This window comes from Epinephelus fuscoguttatus, linkage group LG18 (genome assembly GCF_011397635.1).
Source record: "Epinephelus fuscoguttatus linkage group LG18, E.fuscoguttatus.final_Chr_v1".
NCBI lineage: Eukaryota > Metazoa > Chordata > Actinopteri > Perciformes > Serranidae > Epinephelus > Epinephelus fuscoguttatus.
The window spans coordinates 27,040,568-27,062,891 of record NC_064769.1 but is presented as its reverse complement, the minus strand read 5'-3'; the positions used below and the strand labels follow the sequence as shown (position 1 = coordinate 27,062,891).

The window sequence follows — 22,324 nt, the reverse complement described above, 5'->3', positions numbered from 1 at the left end:
AAGAAGCTGACGCTTTGGAAAATGTAAATAACAACAAAATGCATTGATTTACCATTTCTGTTTGAACTTTATTCAATTGAGTACAGTCCAAAGACAAGATATTTAATGTTCACACACATACATGTCATTGTTTTCCTGTACATATACACTCATTCTGGATTTGATGCCTGTAACACGTTCTAAAAAAGTTGGGACAGGAGCATGTCTACCACTGTGTGACATGACCTTTTATTTTAACAACACTAACTAAGTGTTTGGGAACTGGGAATACTGATTGCTGAAGTTTTGAAAGTGGAATTCTTTCCAATTCTTGCTCGATATACAACTTCAGTTGCTCAGCAGTCAGGGGCCTCCATTGCTGCATTTTGTGTTTCATAATGTTCCACACATTATCAGTGGGAGTAGTACCTGCACTTACTCACCACATACTCACACTGTTGTGACACATGCAGAAAGTGGCTTGGCATGGTGTTGCTGGAATAAGCAGGGATGTCCCTTAAAAAGACATTGTCAGAATCCAAAACCTGTACGTACCTTTAGCATTAATGGAGCCAGTCAGCCATGACACGGGTATTAACACACCTCCATACTATCACAGATGCTGGCTTTTGAACTTTCGCTGGCAACAATTTGGATGTTTTTTTTCTTCTTCAGCCTGAAGGACACAGTGTCCATGATTTGAAATGTGACCTTGTCAGTCCACAGCACACTGTACATCTCGGATGAGCTCGGGCCCAAAGATGTCGGCTGTGTTTCTGGATGTTGTTGATGGCTTTCACTTTGCATGATAGAGTCTTAACTCGCATTTGTAGATGCGACAAACTGCGTTCGCAGATGATAGTTTTCCAGAGTGTTCCGGAGCCCATTTAATGATGTGCTTTATACAGTCATGTCAGTTTTTAATGCAGTGCGGTCGGAGGGATCCAAGGTCACAGGCATTCAGTGCTGGTTTTCAACCTTGCCCATTACATGCAGAGAATTGTCGGGATTCTCTGAATCTTTTTATGATATTATGGATTGTAGATGGGGAAAAATGTGTTGAGAAAAGTTTGAGTATTTGCCCACACAGTTTTTCACAAAGTGACCATCCTTGTTCGTGAGTGACTCTTCCTTGGCTTTCAAGGATGCCTCTTTCATACCTATTAATGATGTTTCAATGTTACCAATAAACCTGTTTACCTGTGGAGTGTTCCAGACAGGTGATTTTATGTGATTTTTGAGTATTTCACAACTTCCCCAGTCTGATGTTGCCCCTGTCACAACTTTTTTGTAACATGTTAAACATCAGATTCAGAAGTGTATATTTTACAAAAAAAAAACAAAATTTATCAGTTTGAACATTAAATATCTTGTTTTACTGTATTAAATTGAATTTGAAAATTAAATTATTGCATTTTGTTCCTATTTACATTTTACACATCATCCCAACTATTTTGAAACTGGGGTTGTGTATATGACAAATAGAGCAGAGGAAGTTGGTGAAGATGTTATCATGCTTACATGTGAGATATCAGCCACCTCCAGCACTGGCTGAATCTTATGTGATGAATGATTCTGCACTAATCTTGATTGCAGATGTTCTTCATATGTTTGTTAAAGTAATCAGAGCTGTTGACTCTTGTGTGCAGGTACTAACTGGTGTGCGGAGAAAGGTGAAAACGGAGGCTGTAGCTACATGTGTCTGCCTGCGCCGCAAATCAACAAACACTCCCCCAAATACACCTGTGTGTGTCCAGAGGGACAGGAGCTGGCTGCTGACGGTTTACGCTGCAGACCTGGTGAGTCATCGCACCACAGTGGGGAAACAAATTTAGTTATTTATGACATGTTTACACCTGAACCAGGAGCACAAATATGCAACATGCAAGCTACAATTTGCATAATGAGAATTTCTTTATATGGTTTTATAATCAAAACAAATTCCAGACTTTTGACCTACCCATGCATGAGCATGTGAGACCCCTGTAGGACTCACAGATGTACCTGCAATTTGCTCGCAACAATCATTTTGGAAACGGGGGACAGCAATTTGTGATCTGTGTGCAAGCATGGCTCACAAATTGCTTTTGTGAAAAAGGCCCCAGGGCTTGTAAAGACATCACACAGACAGATTCGCCTGTTTTTCTAACCTGCATGGAAACTGTAGGCCCGCCTGCATAATTCATTTTCATATTGATTCATGCTTGTATACAGTCTCATGACAATTCTGCCGCATTGGTATGGAGATCTGTTGGTTGCATCACCAAATGACAAGACTGAATTACAGTGATATGATGTGCAAAGACATGTTGTCAGAGAGATGGCAACGTAACACGGTGAAAGAACAAGCATCATAAGATTAACAGAAATAAAACTTTTCCTGTCAAAGTTTCCTGAAGAATCATTAGGATATGTAGGTCTCATTTAATCTGGAATCGTGCAAGCCCAGCAAATTGTGTCTAGAAGTTTGCTGGAAAGAGTCTGATGCTTGCTTGACTTAATCAACAACGTTGGTTAGATAATGCAACCATGGTGTTACTCCAGATTCAAAGCGTATAGCCATAGATGTCGCTATTTCAGCGTATTTTAGGTTCATGAAAGTTAATTGTAACATTTTGGTCCCCTTGAAAAAGTCTTATTCAGTGTTTGGTTATAATAAAAGACCCTCTAAGGACTCGAAGGTTGTTTTTCTTTAATGGTAAGTAAGTTTTTGTTTTCATGGTTTTAAGTCTTTTACATTGAAATGTAGCATTAGCGTTAACATCATCAGCGTTAACTATAGTTTTAAAAGCACTGTGCTAACCAAGCTTGCAGCTAGCGTTAGGGTTAGCTTCAACCTCTCTTCCAAATGTTGTAACTTCTGGCTCCGAAAATCCAATATGGCGACCACCAAAATGCAGTGTCTACAAACCAATGCATGACGTCATGGTGGCTACATCCATTATTTTATTAAGTGTATGGAAATATTTTAAGAAAAGGAGCAGTGTTTTAAATTAAAATTGAAGGAACCCCGGGGTAAATATTACCAATAATCTGATTTTAATTTAACTCTTGACGCCTTAAGGCCAGTGTAGATGGCATCATGGGAAAAAATTAGCAGTTGTATGACTGGGAGAGCACAGACCACACTGGTGGGTTAAACTGCTAAACAGATGTTAAACTCAGCTCATTGTGCTAATGTGAATTTCAATTATTGTTCACAAAAAGGCGACACTGTGCATTCCTCTCTGCTTTGTCTTCCCCTTACTGTGCCACTTGTCTCAAATGTGCCTCCCCTTAAAGAATTGATTAAAAAGAAAAGGATAAGAGAGCTGGGCTTTCACAGTGGATCCCCCACAACACAGAATCAGTTGTAAGAAACAAAATTAATTCAGTGTAATTCTTTGGTTCAAACCGGCTTTGATGCGAAAAGAAGTTTCATCTCTCCCTCCTTTTTCCTCTGCCTCTCAGCCGCTCAAGCATGTTTCCTTGGTGTGAGTGTGTTCCCTCTGCGAGTCATGTCTTCTATCTGTATCCATGCCAGCCGCAAACCCAGCTGTCTGTTTGTGTTAGTAGTCTGACAGCTCAACAGTAGCTGAGTCAGTTAGTGTTGTGATCCAGTTTTTCAGTGTCTTTTTGGCAAGTCTCAACACCGTCCTCCTTCACATCTCAGCTGCAGCTCTGTCTGCTTCCTCTGCTGTTTGAAAGTGCCTTTACAGTCTCATCCTGACAGCTGAAGTTTCTGAGGTAGCTCCTTCTTCCAGTCGTTGTCAAGCTCTGCTCAGTGCTGTCCTCTGGTTTAATGTTTGCCTGTTGGGTTCAGTCCTAGTTCTTAGGAGGATACGACTGCGTTAATGTCATCACGGCTGAATTAATGGGGCAGAACACCTATATGTGATAGCTGAACCGTGGGAATTAGTGTGCTGCTATGGTAGGTCCACTATTCTGGAAAGACTTCAACAACATTTTGGAGCCTGGCTGCAGAGACTTGCTTCTTGTAGCTGGCCTGGCTCACAGTCAGTGTTCCAGTTGAGGTCTGGGCTCTGCGCAGGCCAGTCAAGTTCTTCCACACCAAGCTGGGAAACTAGATTTCTTCGTGGATCTAGCTTTGTGTACAGTGGCATTGTCATGTTGAAACAGGAGAGAGCCAAAGTTGGAGGCACGTTTATGTCTGAAATACAGTTACTTGCTGGATCATTGAAACTAAGAGGCTGAGTGATAACAACCCCAGACAGACAGAAGTCTCCCTTGTCGGTAGCATAATGACTTATTTCAATGTTATCCTGATTAACTGGATGCAATTTTGGCCCATCCACTTAATTGGCCATATTTAAACGGATCTGTAGTGCATGGTCTAAAGCAGTGGTTCCCAACTGGTTGGTCGCGGGTCCATTCTGAATGGACCGCAAGGGACTCGTGTTTGGAAAAAAATACACTTTATTTTGAAATACAGTGAATTTCTGGCTCTGTCCCAACCCTCACCTATGGTCATGAGCTCTGGGTAGTGACCGCAAGAATGAGACAAGGATACAAGCAGCAAAAATGAGTTTCCTCCGTGGGGTGGCTGGACTCAGCCTTAGAGATAGGGTAAGGAGTACGGACAGCTCGGAGTAGAGCCGCTGCTCCTTCACCTTGAAAAGGGTCAGTTGAGGTGGTTCGGGCATCTGATCAGGATGCCTCCTGGGTGCCTCCCGGTGTAGGTGTTTCAGGCACGCCCAATTGATAGGAGCTCCCAGGGCAGACCCAGAACATGCTGGAGGGATTACATATCTCATCTGACCTGGGAACACCATGGGGTCCCCCAGGAGGAGCTGGAAAGCGTTGCTGGGGAGAGGGACGTCTGGGGTGCTTTGCTTGGCCTGCTGCCTCCACGACCCGGCCCCGTATAAGTGGATGAAAATGTATGGATGGATGGTGTTTTGGGTGCAGCATGAGTCGTCACCTCCCATTCCCTTTTGAAAGCCAGGTGTTCCTGCACCTGGGACATTGCTATTTAAATTGTGGATTTGGCAAATTGGAGAAGCGAGCAGTTTTCTGCTGAGAGTAATGCAGTGAGAGCAAAAATATCACTGCAGCAAATATGGAACATTTAAGCAGCAAATCTTAAACTGTAGTTATAAATTTGACAGAGGAAAGAGAACTAAACTTTTACCTTGTGAAATAATCAATGAAGTTAAGCTGGTCCTCATGCATTAATGCGCACTGCTTCTTCTTAATAGGGAGTCTGACAGCAGCTCTGCAGCTCTGCTCTCTATGTTCACATTTTCAATGATGTATTATTTCACACACCCGCAATCCATCCACACGTTCCTGTGTGTGACAGTGTAGCCATGTTGTGAACCTGCATCTTACTATCTGAATAATGCAGCCTTTTAATAGCAGGAAAATACAGTGCCATTGACTTTAGAGCAGGTTTTATTGGTCAGTGGCACAATCACTTTCTGCTGCCTCAAAATAGCAATACACCAACAATGCTCGTGACAAGAAAGTTGTGCCGTCCCTATCAACCAAGAATGGATCCTTTGGGAACTCCACGTCATGTTTGTTCATATGTATATATTAAAATCTACTTGGCATTTAATACTAAATATTTCGTTACTGGATGTAGTTTAATTGAGGGTAACAAGATGAGCGCTCAGATCAAAAGTGACACAAGTACTGGATTCATCATATTACTCCCAATGTTAGATTTAATATGATCAAAATTAAATTCCAACAGTGGCCCGGCCCTCCATCAGTCTCTTTTTCTTTGCCGTGAAAAGGTTGCTGGGAAACACTGTCCTCTCTCTCTCTGATCTACTTTGCTCCAGTTGTTTTTGTCTTTAGCCGCCCAGCTCCTTCCTGCGCTCCCACAGATTAGCCTTTTCATACTGAAGCAGCATCGGATAGGAACCTGACAGCTGAATTCAGAGCACATACTCTCCTAATTGGACTCAAACTGTAGACCGAGACACTGGTGTACACAAAGTGCTGGAACATCTCCCTGGCAACTCTCTGCACCACCGTCCTCCTGCCCTCCTGAATGAAAGTTTGCCTAGTTAGCCTGTTCAGTTTTCTTCAAGACTTCTTTGCTTTTCTCTCTCCGATTTTCAAGTGAGAACTGAGAGTTTGCTTCTAAAGTTTTTTGACAGTTCGAGCAGCCTGTTCTCCTTTGTGAAATCTTTCCCTGCGCCATTTATATCCACCCGTTATCTGTTTGTTTCATCTTGTATATTGGTGAAATACCTAGAAATTTTGGGTTCTTTATTCTGTAGATTAATTTGGTTTATGCTCATATTCAGAAAGAAATTAGACATAACTTATTTAAAATATCATTCCAACTACGTGGGGCTTATTTTTGTACAGAAGCTCTAGTCAGCAAGGTCTTACTGGGGGAAAAACACCCACCTTATTGTCCTACATTATCAAAAAAGAGCTGCAAAGAGCTCTGATACTATAGCTTGACCTGATTTATACTGATTGTATTCTCACAAGACTTAATATGCTGTTCACATCGATGCCAGTTTGTCTCTTACATGGCTCATAGGTAAAACAAACTGTTCAGAGTAAAAACACATTGGACATAAAATTTGGTAAATGTGGCTCTGACAGAAGTACGGTGCAATTATATACAAGTAGTTTTTTTTTATTATAGCCTTATTTCACTGGCATCTTAATGACAGTTTTCAACATTAATTTGCTTTCACCTACAACCAGGATTTAGGTGTCAGTATGCTTAAATTGACCCTGTTCGTACAGCATGTCATCTGACTACTTATGCAGGTGCTCAGAGCTCATTCAAATTGCTGGCACTTAAAGGCAGAGTGAAAAGCCTGTCATTATAGATGTCTGACACACAATATGTCCTCAAATCTGGGGGTAACGGCACACATTTTTGGGCAGTTTCTCCTCACAGACATTTCTCAGTGTTATGTTAGGTTGTATGTGTGAAGAAATGAATTAAGTATTGTGAAAAAAATTAGGTGGAGAGAGAGGTTTGAACCCTGCTAGTTTGGAAAAGTTACAGAAATCATCTGACATAGCCTGACAGATGCAGGGGAATTCAGCAGTGTCTCTTTCCAAAGATCCTGACTCAATTACTGAAGATAATCCACAGACCTTGTTGTGAGCAGTTTCATGTAGGAACTATTTTCTTTCTACCAAACTTAACCCCCGAACTATATCACTGCGCAGAAGGAAGTGTGCATCTACTTATGGACAAGAGGCTCTTTCTCATGACAACGTGTAAACATTTGGATGTCATCCTCGGCCGAGCTGTAATGTTGGCTAGCTCAGTGGTGCTAGGTGAGCTAGCAGTAGATGCTTGTTTGAGTATGCATGAGTAAGCGGGTCATGATCTCTGGAAAAAGACACTGCTGTTGAGTTTTTTTCAATTTACTTTGTAGCACCACAAGTGTCCTCTAGTGTCAGTGACATCTCTATGGCAGATATCTCCAACACTCTGCAACTAACACCAAAACAATCTAGACTGATAGATAGCACTACAGGCAAGAGGTTAAATATGTATGATTGATTTGGGGGTGAACTGTTCCCTAAAGTCTATCTGATTTTATGTCACAACACCACCAGACTTATTTGACTTGTTGAAAAATTCCCAAATATGGGTGTGGAACCAGAATATTACAGAGTAGGATGAGATGGACTCCAATAAAAACCTCCCAGCTCTATAGCAGATTTTACAGCCTGCTTGCTCTACAGAAATATAACGGCCATCATATAGTCAACGTCCCTGCAGCCTGACTCACCTCCTCACGGGCTGTTTGGGAATCTGGAGCTGCCTCCAGGCTTTTACAGCCTCTGTGATGACTGAATGTACCACCCAGGCTGTGTGTGGTGGTGTTTCTGTTTTCTTCTCTGCACAATTTCATGCAGCTTGTGAGCGCCTTTCTTTATTGCAGTGTGTGCGAGTACATGTATGCAGTTCCGGGGTGTGATTTTGTTTTTATCAAAGTGTCGTGTGTGTGTGTGTGTGTGTGTGTGTGCGCGCGCGTATCAGAGAGTGTGGGCGCTTCTGCAAGTTTTTCGAGCATGCTCTGGTTGTCTTGGCAGTGTCTTTATGTGCATGTGTGTGTTTCTACAACTGTGTTTACACGCCTGTCTGTGTTTCTGGTGCTGTTTTAAAAGTGAGAATAGTGTGGGAGGGGTTAAAGACGGATGCCTGTAACTCGCTGAATGCGCCTGCACCTTCCTCTTAGTTGGATTGTAGCCAAAGGACTCGCTGCTCTGTACTAAACCTCCTCAGCCAACATATTTATCCCATTTTATAGCTGTTGCAGCTGAAACGAATAGGAACTGTAGACCATTGTGCAGTTGCAGCTTTGACCGGCTCTAATCTTGTTAGTGAAACAAAGTTATAGGCAGTGCTCTTCACTTCAGGGGTTGAACCTAAAACTACCACTGAGGCATTTATAGAACAGCCTTTAGAGGCAACTGGGGAGTTTTCCCGTCAGGCTGAACAATCACAGACTGAAATACAGGATGTTGTGACTCTGTTGGGACTCCACTTAGTTCCACAGTTTGTTTCCTTCAGTATTATTCACCACTAGTCTAATCAGGCTATAAAACAGTCCGTTTTAGATTGAGGGTTTTGCAGTTAGGGGTTTGTCAGTATTTTATCCAAGCTCTATGTGTGATCCAATATGCTAATCAATACAAATCCTTTCCAATCCCTCATTTGATTTATTTAGATTCAGCTTTCAGGGGTCTTGAGGTACCTTGTGATGTATTTATTGTGAACAGCTTTGTTTGCGCTCAGTGTTCCTCACCAAAAAGCTTTTGCCACACTCAAAGGCAGGGCACAAAGCCTGACATCATAACCTCCTCTCGGCTGCATCCTGCAGCCTCCCTGTTCTTTCTCCAAGAGTTCTGTGTGTTATGCTCATCTCTGTAGTCTCAGTGTGATGAATTGTACAAATTCTGCTTGCAGCACACACTTTGGACAGTCTGTTATCAAAGGCATTCATGGTGTTGCGCTGAGTTGTTCACATTAAGAGTGAGAGAAGTAGGTCGAGTGGTGAAGAGGGCTCGAGAGAGAGGTTCAAACCCTGCCCACTGTCTCACCGCCACTTACCTGTGGCCAGATGCATTAACACTGTGTACAGACGGATGTGTGGTGAGAATGTGTGCACCTCACTCATTCTTCAGACCAGGCATACACACACGGTTTTATCTAAGATAGCTGCAGGTGAGATGATGAGGACGAGATTAACTGTATAATAGACAGAGGAAAAATTAGTTTTTTTGCCAGTTTCACAGATATTTTTTAAATTAGTTCTGCAGGCTGCTCAGCTTTCTACAAAATGTCAATCAAATGCGTAGATAATTTAAAAGTATTTGAGTGATGACTTCCATCATTTAATATACATTCATCTCCCTGTGAGTGATCGTTCTTTTATCCTGTGAAGCACTTTGTAAAGTCAGTTTAAACCTGAGTGCTATGAATCAATAATCGATCATCCTTCTAACATTTAACAATGATGATTGAGATTTTACCACAATGATGGTTTGCAGATTAGTGTACAGACGCTACAGTATCCACAGCCTTGCGAACTGACAGCTGCTTGGCACGGTTAGATAACCTTGCCAATGAGACAGTTGATGAAATTGCACTTTTCTTACAGTGTTTCTCAGTGACAGGTCTAATGAGGCTTTTGCAGGTGCACCCAGTGCCACAGTTATTGAGATTTATAAAACATCATCAGGAATGGAGACCCCCTGAGTTTGAAGCCTTAATGTGCGACTTCCAGCAGCCTCAGAACACAATAGAATAAAGCGATCCATTCATTATTTATACCTCCTCATCCTTGAGGGTGGTGGGAGGCTGGAGCCAGCTGACATGGGGCGAGAGGTAGGGCACACCCTGGACACGTTGCCAGTCAATCACGGGGCTGGCCCATTGTCAGACAACCATCCATGCTGATATTCCCACCTACACCAGGCACAAATTAACTTAACCTGTATGTGTTTGGACTGTGGTCAATTGACCCTTACAAAGCCAGTGTTAGCCAGATGCTTGCTAACTAGCTAGTTAACAAATAGCTACTTCAAGAGTATGTTTATGTTACTTCTGTTAGGATGTGTGCCACCCCAAAGTAACATAGCTTTAGTTCAGATAAACACAAGAAATTTGTGCTCTAGAGAAAGGATCAGCGCTCAGTGAATAACCTCCTAAGCCCTACGATAAGCTATTATGGCAAGGCTTAACAATACAGACCAGTGAGCAGTGATAACGAACACGTCTTTGGGGTCATCATGTGGGAACCTCCTTTCACCAGTGTTTTGTCTAGTTGGTCCCACGACACCTCCAGGAGGCTAGACAGTGATCTCTGGCGTCGAAGAGACACTCCCCTAATGCCAGCTCTCATTGCTCCCCGCACCGACCCAGCAACCTCCTTTACCTTACTTACACATAGCTTTCTCAGCCCAAACAGCACTGCCACCTTCAACAAGCCCAGTATATAGTAAAGTTAGTCTTATGGTAGATCAGCACTATAGTCTAGGATAACCTTTTTCGTAGAGACCAGATGCCTGAATTCACGTCGTTTTGCCTTGTTTATAACACTTGGCATTGTTAATATATCCTTCCATTGCATACTGTAGTCCCTGCTGTTGGCCTCTTGTAACTATATGTCCTGATGCCTGTCTAATAAACCCCAAAGCACCAGGCTAAACAGAGCCAGCGTCACCATGTTTCTTTTTTTCCTGCTTTTAAAACTAGCTGTGTTAGCTCATCACAGAATTCTTTATAAGGTCGTCTGCTCTTGGCACGCTGCTGCAAGTGTTTGTTACATTCACTGCTACATGTAGCTACATGCTAACGTCAGGGTAACATGGTTGCTGATGTTAATTTCTCACCAATTTTGGAACATATGTTGTGAAGATTTTGGTTCAGTAGCTTTTATTGGTGATTTTTTTTTTTTTTTTTAATGGTAGAAAGTGCTGCAGTACACCGCCATTTCGCCAGCTGCAATGCAGAGACGCAGAGTGCAGATGATTAAGACCCGGAGACACTGACCAATCAGAGCAGACGGGGCTTCTTCAGGAGGGGGCTTAAAGAGGCCTGTAAATGAGCACAATAGGTCCCCTTTAATGTTGTGTTGTTATATGATATGCACTTCCACCTCCTACACAGGAGACCTAACAGCCCTGTGATTTTACAGTAAACACAGCATTGATTCGCCCGTAAGCACTTTGTTGCTGCAGATGTCTGTCCTGGTTGTACAGATGCTGATAGAGACGTTGTGGTCCATACAGTCTACTGTGTGGCTTTAAATCTTTAAATTGCATCTGAATGTCATCCCAGCTTTTGTGTGCATCTAACTTGAATGTTATGGGGCATCAAAGCAGGAAAGCCATGAGGATTGTCTTCATGTAAATATGTAACGCTGCTGCTGTTGTGTACATGGTGTCATGACTGTCTTGTCTGTTAGCTTGGTGACGGCTTCTTTCTCGCCGAACAAAAATGGATCCCACTTTCATCTATCGAGCATTTATTTACTAGTTTAGTCTCCCGAGATCTGGTCTACTTTCAAAGAAGGCCTACTTGCGTGTGTATGCAGTGTTAAAAATAGGACATCTTCTGCAGCCTGATGTATTGTTGTCAAAAGCATGACTCTTGGCTCTCTCTGTGACAGACCACTCTACCAAAGGTTCCTCAAAGGATGATGGGAAAGCTCTAATACAGCCACCCTCAGGTAAAACCATCAGCTGTCACCTGCTCTGCTGCCTGTCCCTGCTGACTCACTTTAAAGCATGTTGGGCTTTGTTCAGAAATCAAATAACAGTACTGTTCTCCTCCCTTTCTGTGTAATCAGGAGGAGTTTTTCCATTTTAATTGTTAAACTGGGCATCTGTCTTATAATTGTTTTTGGCTGCAGCCTTGGTTACAGTTTATTTGGCTTTGTCTTTGTACTCCTGAATCAGCGCTTTTTGTTAATCTACTGCCAGAATGAAATGGTAAAATCACCTCTTGTGTTCACTGATTTTTTTTTAACAACCTGGGCTGAATGTCTTTTCTTGTCTAGCTGATCTGTAATGATGGCTTCTGTCTGTGCTTTGGTGTTTCTTGTTAGGTTATGACTAGGGTGACCATATTTTGATTTCCAAAAAAGAGGACACTCGGCCCGGCCACGAGATAGCCTACTTAAATGATACTCGCAGTTTACTCAAAGATGCCTTATAATTTTAATATTTTTAAAGTTTATGTGTATGGATAGAAAATTCAGTTATATTACAAAATAATATCTCTCAAAGACAGAAATTCAGATAGGCCCCTATAGATAAGGGACACATACACGCACTAGAGTGTGGCTACCTGATCCGAGCCCGATGGGTCCCGACGGTAGGCCTACCCGACAGGTCAGGCCGGGTTTGGTCAAAAATGTATAAATTGTATTCGGGCTCGGGTCGGATTCGGTCAGCTTTCAGTGAAAATGTAGTGAAAAAATAAATAAACTCCTATTGTCTGTCCTGTTTATTGCTTGGGGACTGTTATTTACGTGACAACACCTGAACAGAACACACACACTGGCTGTTTGTTTCTACCTCTCCCCTCACTGGAAGCCTCGGACGTCCCGCCGCCCGCTCCTGTCTCAAACACGAAGGTCTGCCTCTCTACGGAGCACCCACGGCGCACGCCCAGCCTGTTAAATAGCCTGTAACCATAACAACTGTGTGACACAAACTCAGTGCTTTAGTAATTAAATAATGTCGGGCTTGGTTCGGTTTTGGACATAACAAAACAGAATGACTGTCGGGTTCGGATAGAAATATGCGGCCCGTGCCACACTCTAACACACACACACACACACGGAAAAACCGGACATTATCATCAATTTATAAACACCCCCCGGACAGGACGTGGAAAGTGGACATGTCCGGGCAAAAGAGGACGTTTGGTCAGCCTAGTTATGATGCACATTCCGATGTGTTTCAGGCCTTGGTGCATTTCAGATAACTTGATTTAAATCTGTTAATGCTTAAGTTGCAACACATGCTCAAGTTGCCCGAGGTATTCGAGGGGTAATTCCATCCCAGCTGTCTACTGGTTTATTATTTCAACCTGAAAGTTGTGAGCCAGACTGTAGTGCCACAACTCAGAACAAGCCGAGACACATCACCGTTCACACCTGTGTCTATCGCGTGTCTCCAGCTGACCACTTGTGTTCAGATTTTGTTATTGTCAAAGTTACTCACACTAGGTCAAAGTCCCCCGCGCATGGTTATGTCCACACCCTCACCAGTCATGTTAGCAGTTGTGTCTGTACAGTTGGTTGAGATAGCTGTTAGCAGCAGAATTCTTTATGTCTCCTCCTATGGGGTAAACAATGGGCGGTCACACAACCCTTTGTCAAACTTGACGTAAAATGGATACGTTATAGAGCAGTGGTTGCCAACTGGTCTAGCCACAGGGGCCAGATTTCTCCTTAGTCATTAGTTCAAGGTCCACACAGTTTAATACATTTAGAGTCATGCTTGCGTTTGGCCGTGTTGTTGAGCTAATTTGCTGTCTGTGTTAAGTAGTGGTGTGTTAGTCACAGCAGGAAACAGCACTTCAAAATAAAAGCTCTGCGCTGGAAATTCATTGTACCTAAAAATAACGTGTGCTATTTACAAACTTGATACGTTTGTGAGTCACTTGCAGTCCATTCAGAGTGGACCTGTGACCCACTTTTGGACCGTCACCAGTTGGGAGCCACTGTTATAGAGTATTAGCGTGCTGTCTCCAAACAACCCCCACATCCTGCACTTAGTCATGGTGTCATGGGACGCATCAGGAAACATTAGCATTTACATTACAAGAGATGTAGTCAAATGAGTTCCAGACTACCTCGGCAAGTGGTTCTAGCAGTCAGATCACAATGCATCTTGGTGGTCGTTTACTCTTGTATTTAGCGCTGCCCACTTGTGATCGGATTATCCAAGACGAGCGTTAATATTAGGTTTAAACAGGCCTTCAGAGTGCAGGGCGTTCAGGGCTATCTTGAAGTCTTTTTATTCATTCCATCCATCTAGGTTAATGCAAAATTTAAATTTGCACATAAAAAAAAAAAATCTGAGAGGAAACGCCTAAATCTATCGCAAAAAGTTTGCACACTTAGGAGGCATGAGGAACTTGGTACATCAATAATGCAACTAAAGGCAATGGAAACAGACTGATGGTTTACCATCATTGGATAGGCTACTGCAAACTTTCTTCGTCGTCTCTTGGCTTTTAACATCCTAATGTATGCGTGCATCCGTATAGGCAGTTACCAGAACTCCTCCAAAAGCTCAAAAGCTATAATATTAGTTGTTCAAAACGCTTACATTGTCCAGTGTGCTCTCCGTTGTGACCCATCTGTTGTTTTCCTTCCTGACTGGCGAATAAGCACTATCTGATACTTTCATACTAATTAATCAATGTTTGTATAACAGTAGTGGATGGAAAAGCTGGTAAAACTTTGTATTCCATTTGGATGGAAACCTAACGAATGTTTGGGCACAACATGTATTGAGCATCGCTTCTAACTTCAATTCAACCTTTGACAACTTGTGGCTATTGGGACTCTTGCTTTACTGGTGTGCTGTTTTGATTTCCAGTAACAAATTATGTTTTCCTTTAAATTTTACTCGTACGTCTGTTCAGGCTACATTTTGCCTTGATTTGCTTTCTTTATTAACACTTGTGGCACTAATGTGAGTACAGAATCTAAATCTAAAATTTTTCTCATTAATGATTGATTTGTTCATGATATTTGCTTCACTTTGGGTGTAACAAATCCGTGCTTTGTGTCCGTCTTGGATCAGATTTCTGGCTTGACTTTAGCTCTGTGTGGATTTAGCCTCATTGTTCAGTCCTGTTAACATTTGAGACTCACAAGGTTTAAAATGTAATTGGTAAACTTGTGCTAGAATGAAGTGTTTGCTCACTAACTTAGCTGTAATCCTCTGAAAAATGCAGTTGGTGAATGAGTTTCACACAGAAACAGGGACCCTAATCAGCAACTCAAGGGGCGCATATGAAGTCTGCTGATGAGTTCCTGTTTGTTTCTGATTACAGCACTTGTTCTCATGACTTTAACCAGTTAATTTGACCCTCAATTTTGCATTTAAGCCATAATGTTGATGCTATACATGTGATGCAGTAGAGTTCTTTGGGTGCATCTGCACAGTGTTGAGCATTTTATATGTTCTGCTTGTTTGTTACTGTGGAATGAGCAGCTGAGGAAGATTATCTGGATATTAAAATACAGTACAGCATCAAACTCTGCACCAGCATGTTTTTCTGCAAGTGCAGCCCAGGAGCAGCACCTAGTGGTATATATAAGAAAGTGTCCTGAAGCGACTACATCACCAAAACCATTCAGGATCAGTGCAAGTCCCACTATGGTTAGAGTTAAATAAATGTTTGTCATTTCACTGCACACAGGGATTGTGACTTATATCCTTAATATATATTCAGGAAACATAGTTGCATGAGAGGAGAAGCAGACATCAGCAAATCTGACTCAGCTTTCCGGGGAACACAAATAATCTATGGCGATGCCAGATGTCAAAAATAGTCTCACAGACTTGCATAGTTTTTATGTAGATAAATGAATGTCTCTTTTTCTTCTGTGGGACCTCAAAGTACAGTCCTGGATTAGAACAGTGTCTGCAAAGTACTATACAGGGTAACACCAGCCTATAAGAAAGCACTACAATGGGTGCATTTAAGTCCTGATACTAAAATAAATGATTAGAGAAGAGACATTTTAAAAGTGTTAACCTTTTGTTGTATTTTAATGTATTTATTCCAGGGAGATGCCGAACTTATCGTGGAAGAAAACTTATTGTCACCATTGTTGGAGTTTGGCCAGTCAGCCGCTCCACGTCTTATTCATTTCGTGGCTGAGAAGCATGTTGATTACATCACCAAGTCATTTGGCAGCGGAGCAGACTGACTGGCAGGAGGAACATGAGTCAACAAACGCTGTTTTTTTAGTCTCTTTGTCCCGAAGTCTCCGTCGCTGCTTTCAGCCGAGCTGTTTGCCAGTCATGTCACTCACTCGTTGCTGACACCAAAACACAGGGGCCTGCTGCATGAACACCCTGAGACTGGATAGTGTTGACCCAGGGAAAAGAATGAAACAAGTCTTTACACAGCGCTGCGGCAAAGTTTAACATTTAGCTTCAGAGTTGCGTTTGGAGCCACACTGTCAGATTCACAACTTCAGTGTCACGGCAGGATGTGAAAGTGACAGTTCAGATTTATAGCAGCTGACATTTCTCAAAATGAAACTCTTTATTGTTGAAGCCAGATTCTTTTCCTTTTGTTTAAATGTTTGCACTCCTTTTTTCATGAGTTGTTTTCGCAAAAGATTTCTTAACAGTGATACAGTTCAAATGCACAATGGCGTATATAAGGGTGTGCACCCAAGTGTGATTGGTGGAGTGCAATACTATCAAGCTATACAAGGCATTAACCACAAAACATTACGAATGCTGCCTAAACAAATTGACTTTGACGGAAAGTGACCAACTATCAGATATGTGTGCTATGAACAAGTGTGTAGAAGACATTAGCAAGTGACTATGTTATCTTTGGTCATGTGCAGAGCATCAGATAGGGTGACACAGACTCAGAGTTTTGTGCCTTGACATCAGAAATCCTTCCTCGCCAAAGATGAGGACACAACTACTCTATATATGGGACTTGTATTATATTTAACAAACCATAAACTGTATCTTAACAGGGAAATGTACTGGCATTATTGTATTGTGGTGTTGGCTTGCTGGCCAGAATAGTTCAGAGTCCCTTTTGCCAACATGAATTCTGCTTCTGTTTTACTGTGACATGAGAGTTTTTGACCGTGTCCTCCATCCACATGTTTAATAACTTGCGGCCATAGAGGCTGACTGTGTTTTGCTTAACTGAGTAACTGTATTAACTGGTGACTCTCAGCTGAATGCGTCCATGCTTGCTCGTAGTAACTTGCGTAAATGATTGGCATAGATAACATCAAACACAATTCAAGGCGCAATGTGATGAATTACTGTGTCCCAACAGTATGTACTTTATAAGAGCAGCTGCAGTGCATACTAAAAGTACAGCGGAAAAGTATGTGATTCAGAACACAGGAATCCTTCCACTTTCTGTCCTGAAAGTTTATGTTGGATTCAGAGTGTTGACCTGTGGTTTGTTTTGTCTTTCAGAAGCCAACGTGAGCACGTCGATCCAAGTGAACTCCACAGCCAGAGGGTCTGCAGCTGCCTGGGCCATACTGCCTGTCTGTACGTAGAAATCTCACACACACAAGGAGTCTGATGGTTCTGTTGACTATGGCGTGATTACTTTAAAGGGATGGTGCACCCAAAAATGAAAAATCAGCCATGATCTACTCACCCATATGCCGATGGAGGCTCAGGCGAAGTTTGAGAGTCCTCACAATACTTGCGGAGATCCCAGGGGAGAGGGAGTAGCAACACAACTCGTGACATTTTTCCAAACAACGTTTTATGTCGGGGCTTCAGGACACTTGGACGAGCAGTATGGAGATATTTTGTGGATTCAATTATGTGTTTTTGGACATTTGAATCTGGGGCGCCGTAAGCCTCCATTAGGTGGAGTTGTGCTGCTACCCCCTCTCCCCTTGGATCTCCGCAAGTTTTGTGAGGACTCTAAAACTTCACCTGAGCCTCCCTCGGCATGAGGGTGAGTAGGTAATGGCTGAATTTTCATTTTTGGGTGCACTATCCCTTTAAGTTTGTAATACCAATCTGAAGTTATTTCGTACTATTTTGTGCAATCAGCGTACTTAAGTTTATGTGTAGACAGGAATTCTTGCCAAAATCTTCCTTTCACTGGAAAAATATCTTCCATATCTATCTAAGACTATCATGTATCTACTGAAACAAACACAGCTAACTTGTTAATGTTGTAGTTACACACTCACACCCAAGCTTAGATGAAGTTGTATTAAAATAACATGAACCACCTTTTAGCTGCAACTGTTTTCACAAGTTATTTTCACAGTAAAATGGCAGCTAACAGTCCAGCTGTGTGACAAAATATTTGTAGAGCAGGTGAGAACAAAGCAAGAGGGTGTAAACTCTAAACAAAAATATGTGCTGGTTTGAATTACTAAATTTAAGGAGGAAATTAAAATTATTTGAGGGAATTATTTGCAATTTAAAGGCACAAGATATGAATTTTATGGTTTGATTCATCCGCTGCGTACAAACACGCATATACACCCTAATACACTTGAAGTAGTGGGAACTACAGCCTATTATGGGTTATCTGACTGCGTTTGTTTGCCCCTCTGCTCAGTGCTGCTGGCGATGGCGGCAGCGGGCGGCTACCTGATGTGGAGAAACTGGCAGCTGAAGAACCAGAAGAGCATGAACTTCGACAACCCCGTTTACCTGAAGACCACGGAGGAAGACCTCAACATCGACATCACCCGGCACGGTGCCAATGTGGGCCACACCTACCCTGCGGTGAGTAAACAACCAGGAGCATCATGGGTAAGAAAGGTTGGCAAACACCTCGCGGGATCGACCTACTAATCTCAAAGCACACACGTCTCCCAATCAGTTATCAATCGGGAATATCTGAACTTGAAAATAATGACAAGCTCTCTTCAATAATAAAAGAAGCACTTTTGTTTCAATTTATTAAAATAAAAATCTGATGCTGTAGAGTTTCTGAGCAGCCACGCAGCTTAAAAAATGTAATCCTGACATGGAGGATGGGGACTGCGTGTTAATGACCTCTGCTCTCATCCAGACCTTGTGGCCTTTAGTAATCCTTAGTGCATTGTGGGCCGTCCACAGAGCACATCTCTCTGTAAACAGATTAAAGAGATTAACCTAAACCCGGCCAGAGCCACAAGATGGACACACACACCTCTGCCGGCACCCTCACAGCTGCAACAGACTGACGGCAATGGACAAAGTGTTGTTTTTACATTTACCTTTGTTGGCAAATGAAACAACTGAGATGTAGATGTGTTGATAAACTGCAGACAGGGTTCACACAAGGTGCTTGAATTTTGAGGGGAGAATCAGAAAGTTCTCCTGTCAAACAACAATTGCTTTCAATCCTTTTAACACTGGGGGTCTGATCAGCCCGTCCTGACTCCCCACCAGATCAGCAAACTTTCTGTTGCTGCCGTCTCCAGAGCCATTCTCCTCGCAGTAATCGGTCAGTTAAACACCTGCCCTGTTATCATGAGCTAAGATCCAAGAACAGGCTGTTAAATGGTCCCAGACTGTCGGTAAGCCATTAGGTAACGTTAGCCGTGTGATGCTAACAGTTTGCCCTGTCAGTGTGTGCATGTGGATGGGTGGACTCTCACGACTGTCCCCGATGCGGAGCCCACGCTCCCACAGTAGCACCTACAACCCATACAGCCTGTGGTGTGTTGAAGTTAAGCGTGGTGTATTTGAGAGTTGGCAGTCCAAAACATCGAAAGTTTGGCTGTACCACACGCCACTCCATTCACATTATGGGCTTCAAATGAAGTACTCCAATGGTATCACTTTAAGGTTACTGGTGTCTGTACTGGTATTGTAGATTTTCAAATAATACCCAGCCCTGTTGATCACATCTTCCTTTTTTTAATTAGATTTGAAAATTAATGATTTTCTTTTAGTGAAGTCTTTGAGAATAAAAAATGCTGATTGTAAAAAGTACTCGAAAGTCCTTAAATTCCATTTTGTAATGTCTGTATGAACCTTTTGTAGTGGTGTGAGTAGACTTTGGACGGAGCCAGACTAGCTGGTTCTTCTGTTTCCTTTCTTTACTCAACTCTTGGAAACAAACAACCTTTGTTAAAACCAACTTTCTCTCCTCCCCCTCCCTTTCTCTGTCTCCAGATTTCGATAGTGAGCACAGACGACGATTTATCATGATCGTTTTTGTTTTTACGGCAACCCGGAGTGTTGCGTGGTGCCACCTCGTTCCCATGTGCCGCCGGTTGTCCGTAGCAGCAGCAGCAGCAGCAGCCCTTACAGTACGACCACATGCCTTCTGAAGTGCATTATGTCATTATCTGTGGAGAGGATGACTTGAGGAAATGTTATTTATTATGTGAATACTACAATGAATTATGTGTCCATAACTATTTTCACTCAATGCATCCAAAGTGTTAAGGATTTTATTTTATTTTATTTTATTATTTTTTTTTTGGTCCTGAATTTTCTTGGGCCATGGCTTCTTGTCTTCTTCTTTTTTTTTTTTTTTTTTTTGCCCCATCCTCTTAAAGGAGTCTGACATCTTTTCACAACAGAGAGAAACGCTGTGAATTTCCTCGGTTTGATCACCTAACGGGGCTTTCTGTGTTCAAACTGAGGTGGAAAACTTACAAGAAGACACAGTATTTCTCTCAACAAACAGATCGACTCTGCTGGACAGGATTTAAAACCAGATCTGAGCTGTCAGGATCTGACATGACAGCGTGAGACTCCTTTTTTCACCATATTCTGAGAAGTGAGGCACTCTTGGGGAATTTAATCCAAACTTTATTTCTTGCCCCTCTGATCCAACGGGCTCAGACGTGTGAATATTTATGTACGATCATGTTTTGGGCAGTAATATCTAAGATGTAACTTTTCTTTTATTTGCTAATTTTAATTTTGTTATTTTTATGATTTTGTCAATGGTACCTCCTGGAGTGCATTCTTACAAGCTGTTTTTTCAGCCAGTGTTCATTACTATTATTATTATTACTATTGTTATTATTATTATTATTATTATTATTATTATTATAGAAGCTGTGTAAGGATCACCATGGTTACAACATTTGTAAACACTGTACATATTTACCCCTCATCCCTCAATGACATGACCGTCAATCAGGACTCTCTTCAATGCACTTTGATCAAATGTTCCTTGTGTAAATAAGATTGTATACATTTGACTTGAAATCAATTTTTTGCTATGGTTGGGCATCATACCAGGGTTAGAGTTCAGATGTATTTAACAAGAAAGAAAAAGCTGAAAAAAGGAGAAAAAAAATTACAACACAACTGAATTTGGTAAAAACTATTTTGTATGTTTGTGTGCTGTTGCTGTGAACTTTTTCTAGCCTTGTACAGTGAGGGGGAATACTACTATTAAAACTTCAAAGCTCTGTATCTGTGAAGAAACTGATTTGAAATTCACTTGAGAATTAAAAACTAATCCACAACGTTGTTCAAAACTTAGCGTCCTGCCTTGTCTATCATGCGAGCAAGTGTGTGTATGTGGGGATACGCTGAAGTGCAAACCTGAAAGTGCTTCCACTGGTGCATGTTTACGTAACAATACAGCAATCTGTGTAACACTTTGTTTCCACATACCTCTGTGTATGCATGAGTCATCTCTATCCATCTGTAAAGAGATGCATTTCCTTGCTTTGAACACTAGGGGTGTACTCCATTTACTGTGTGGAAATACAGACACAAAACACAGTTGAAACAAGGTGCAAGTCCTGCACTCAAAATCCTACTCAAGTAGAAGTACAGAAGTATTCAAAGCAAAATGTACTTAAAGGTCCTATAACTGAGATTTCAAACATTAATATAGCAACAAACAACTACATTACAGAGAAATACAAAACCGTACTAATGAACCTTCATTAATATAGGCCTATATTTTATCTACAAGTGCACGTCACACACTGAGCGAGCCGCCTGTTAATGACGCTGTCGGCAAAGCAGTAATGATTGTGCTAAGTGGCTAATGGGCATGTAGCTACTTCCATGTTTCAGACAATACGTCATGTTTGTAGTCGACCAATGAAGACGAGTTTACATATCACCTTGGGTTCGTCCTTCACCTTCTCAAAATGATCCCACACTTTGGATTTCCTGCCCGACATGTTATTAACTAGCCTGTGGAATAACCGCAGGTACCAGCCCTGGAAATTAACCTGACTCCTGTCTGACTGCTGAGCGTGTCACTTCCTGTGTCTGTCCTTTCAAATTAAATTCCCACATGGTCCAGTCATATAGGTTTTGATTTATTTTGACAAGGTGCAGCTCCTAATAGAGTTTCACATTTGGTTTTTTTTGTTTTTCAACAACAACAGTTGTTCAACTAAGCAACCAATGAGAGCTTGCTGACTAATAACTTTTCTGGTCCGCTAACATTTGGATGACTATCAGGAGGCAGCCCTAATAAAAACTAAATGTACTTTTTTGTGCAAGAAAGAGTTCTTGTGGCTGACAAAGTATCTAGACTTAAAATATCGTTAGTTTCCTTCAGTGGTAGTGAACATTGTAGTCAGGGCCTCTTCAAAAAGTCACAATGTACAGTAGCCTTTCTCTGAGGGGTGGTGAGATGATTAATAGGGAAGGAAAAAGGACAAGCAATGTCGTGTTAAAAAAACAAACAAAACATTTTTTCATTTTAGGTACT

At 41.9% G+C, this 22,324-nt stretch overlaps 1 protein-coding gene across 2 annotated transcripts in view; it reads left to right on the top strand.

Moving 5' to 3' along the window:
* Positions 1-21,140, top strand: part of vldlr (very low density lipoprotein receptor) — a 93,183-nt gene extending 72,043 nt beyond the window's left edge. The window contains exons 16-20 of one of the 2 annotated variants that reach the window (XM_049604657.1): positions 1,629-1,778; positions 11,592-11,651; positions 17,134-17,211; positions 18,251-18,420; positions 19,801-21,140. In XM_049604657.1, the coding sequence (XP_049460614.1) occupies positions 1,629-1,778; positions 11,592-11,651; positions 17,134-17,211; positions 18,251-18,420; positions 19,801-19,836 (494 nt within the window). In that variant the 3' untranslated portion in view covers positions 19,837-21,140. The remainder of the gene's footprint in view (positions 1-1,628; positions 1,779-11,591; positions 11,652-17,133; positions 17,212-18,250; positions 18,421-19,800) is intronic. The other variant, XM_049604658.1, reaches the window with a different exon arrangement.
* The last annotated feature ends 1,184 nt before the right edge of the window (positions 21,141-22,324 follow it).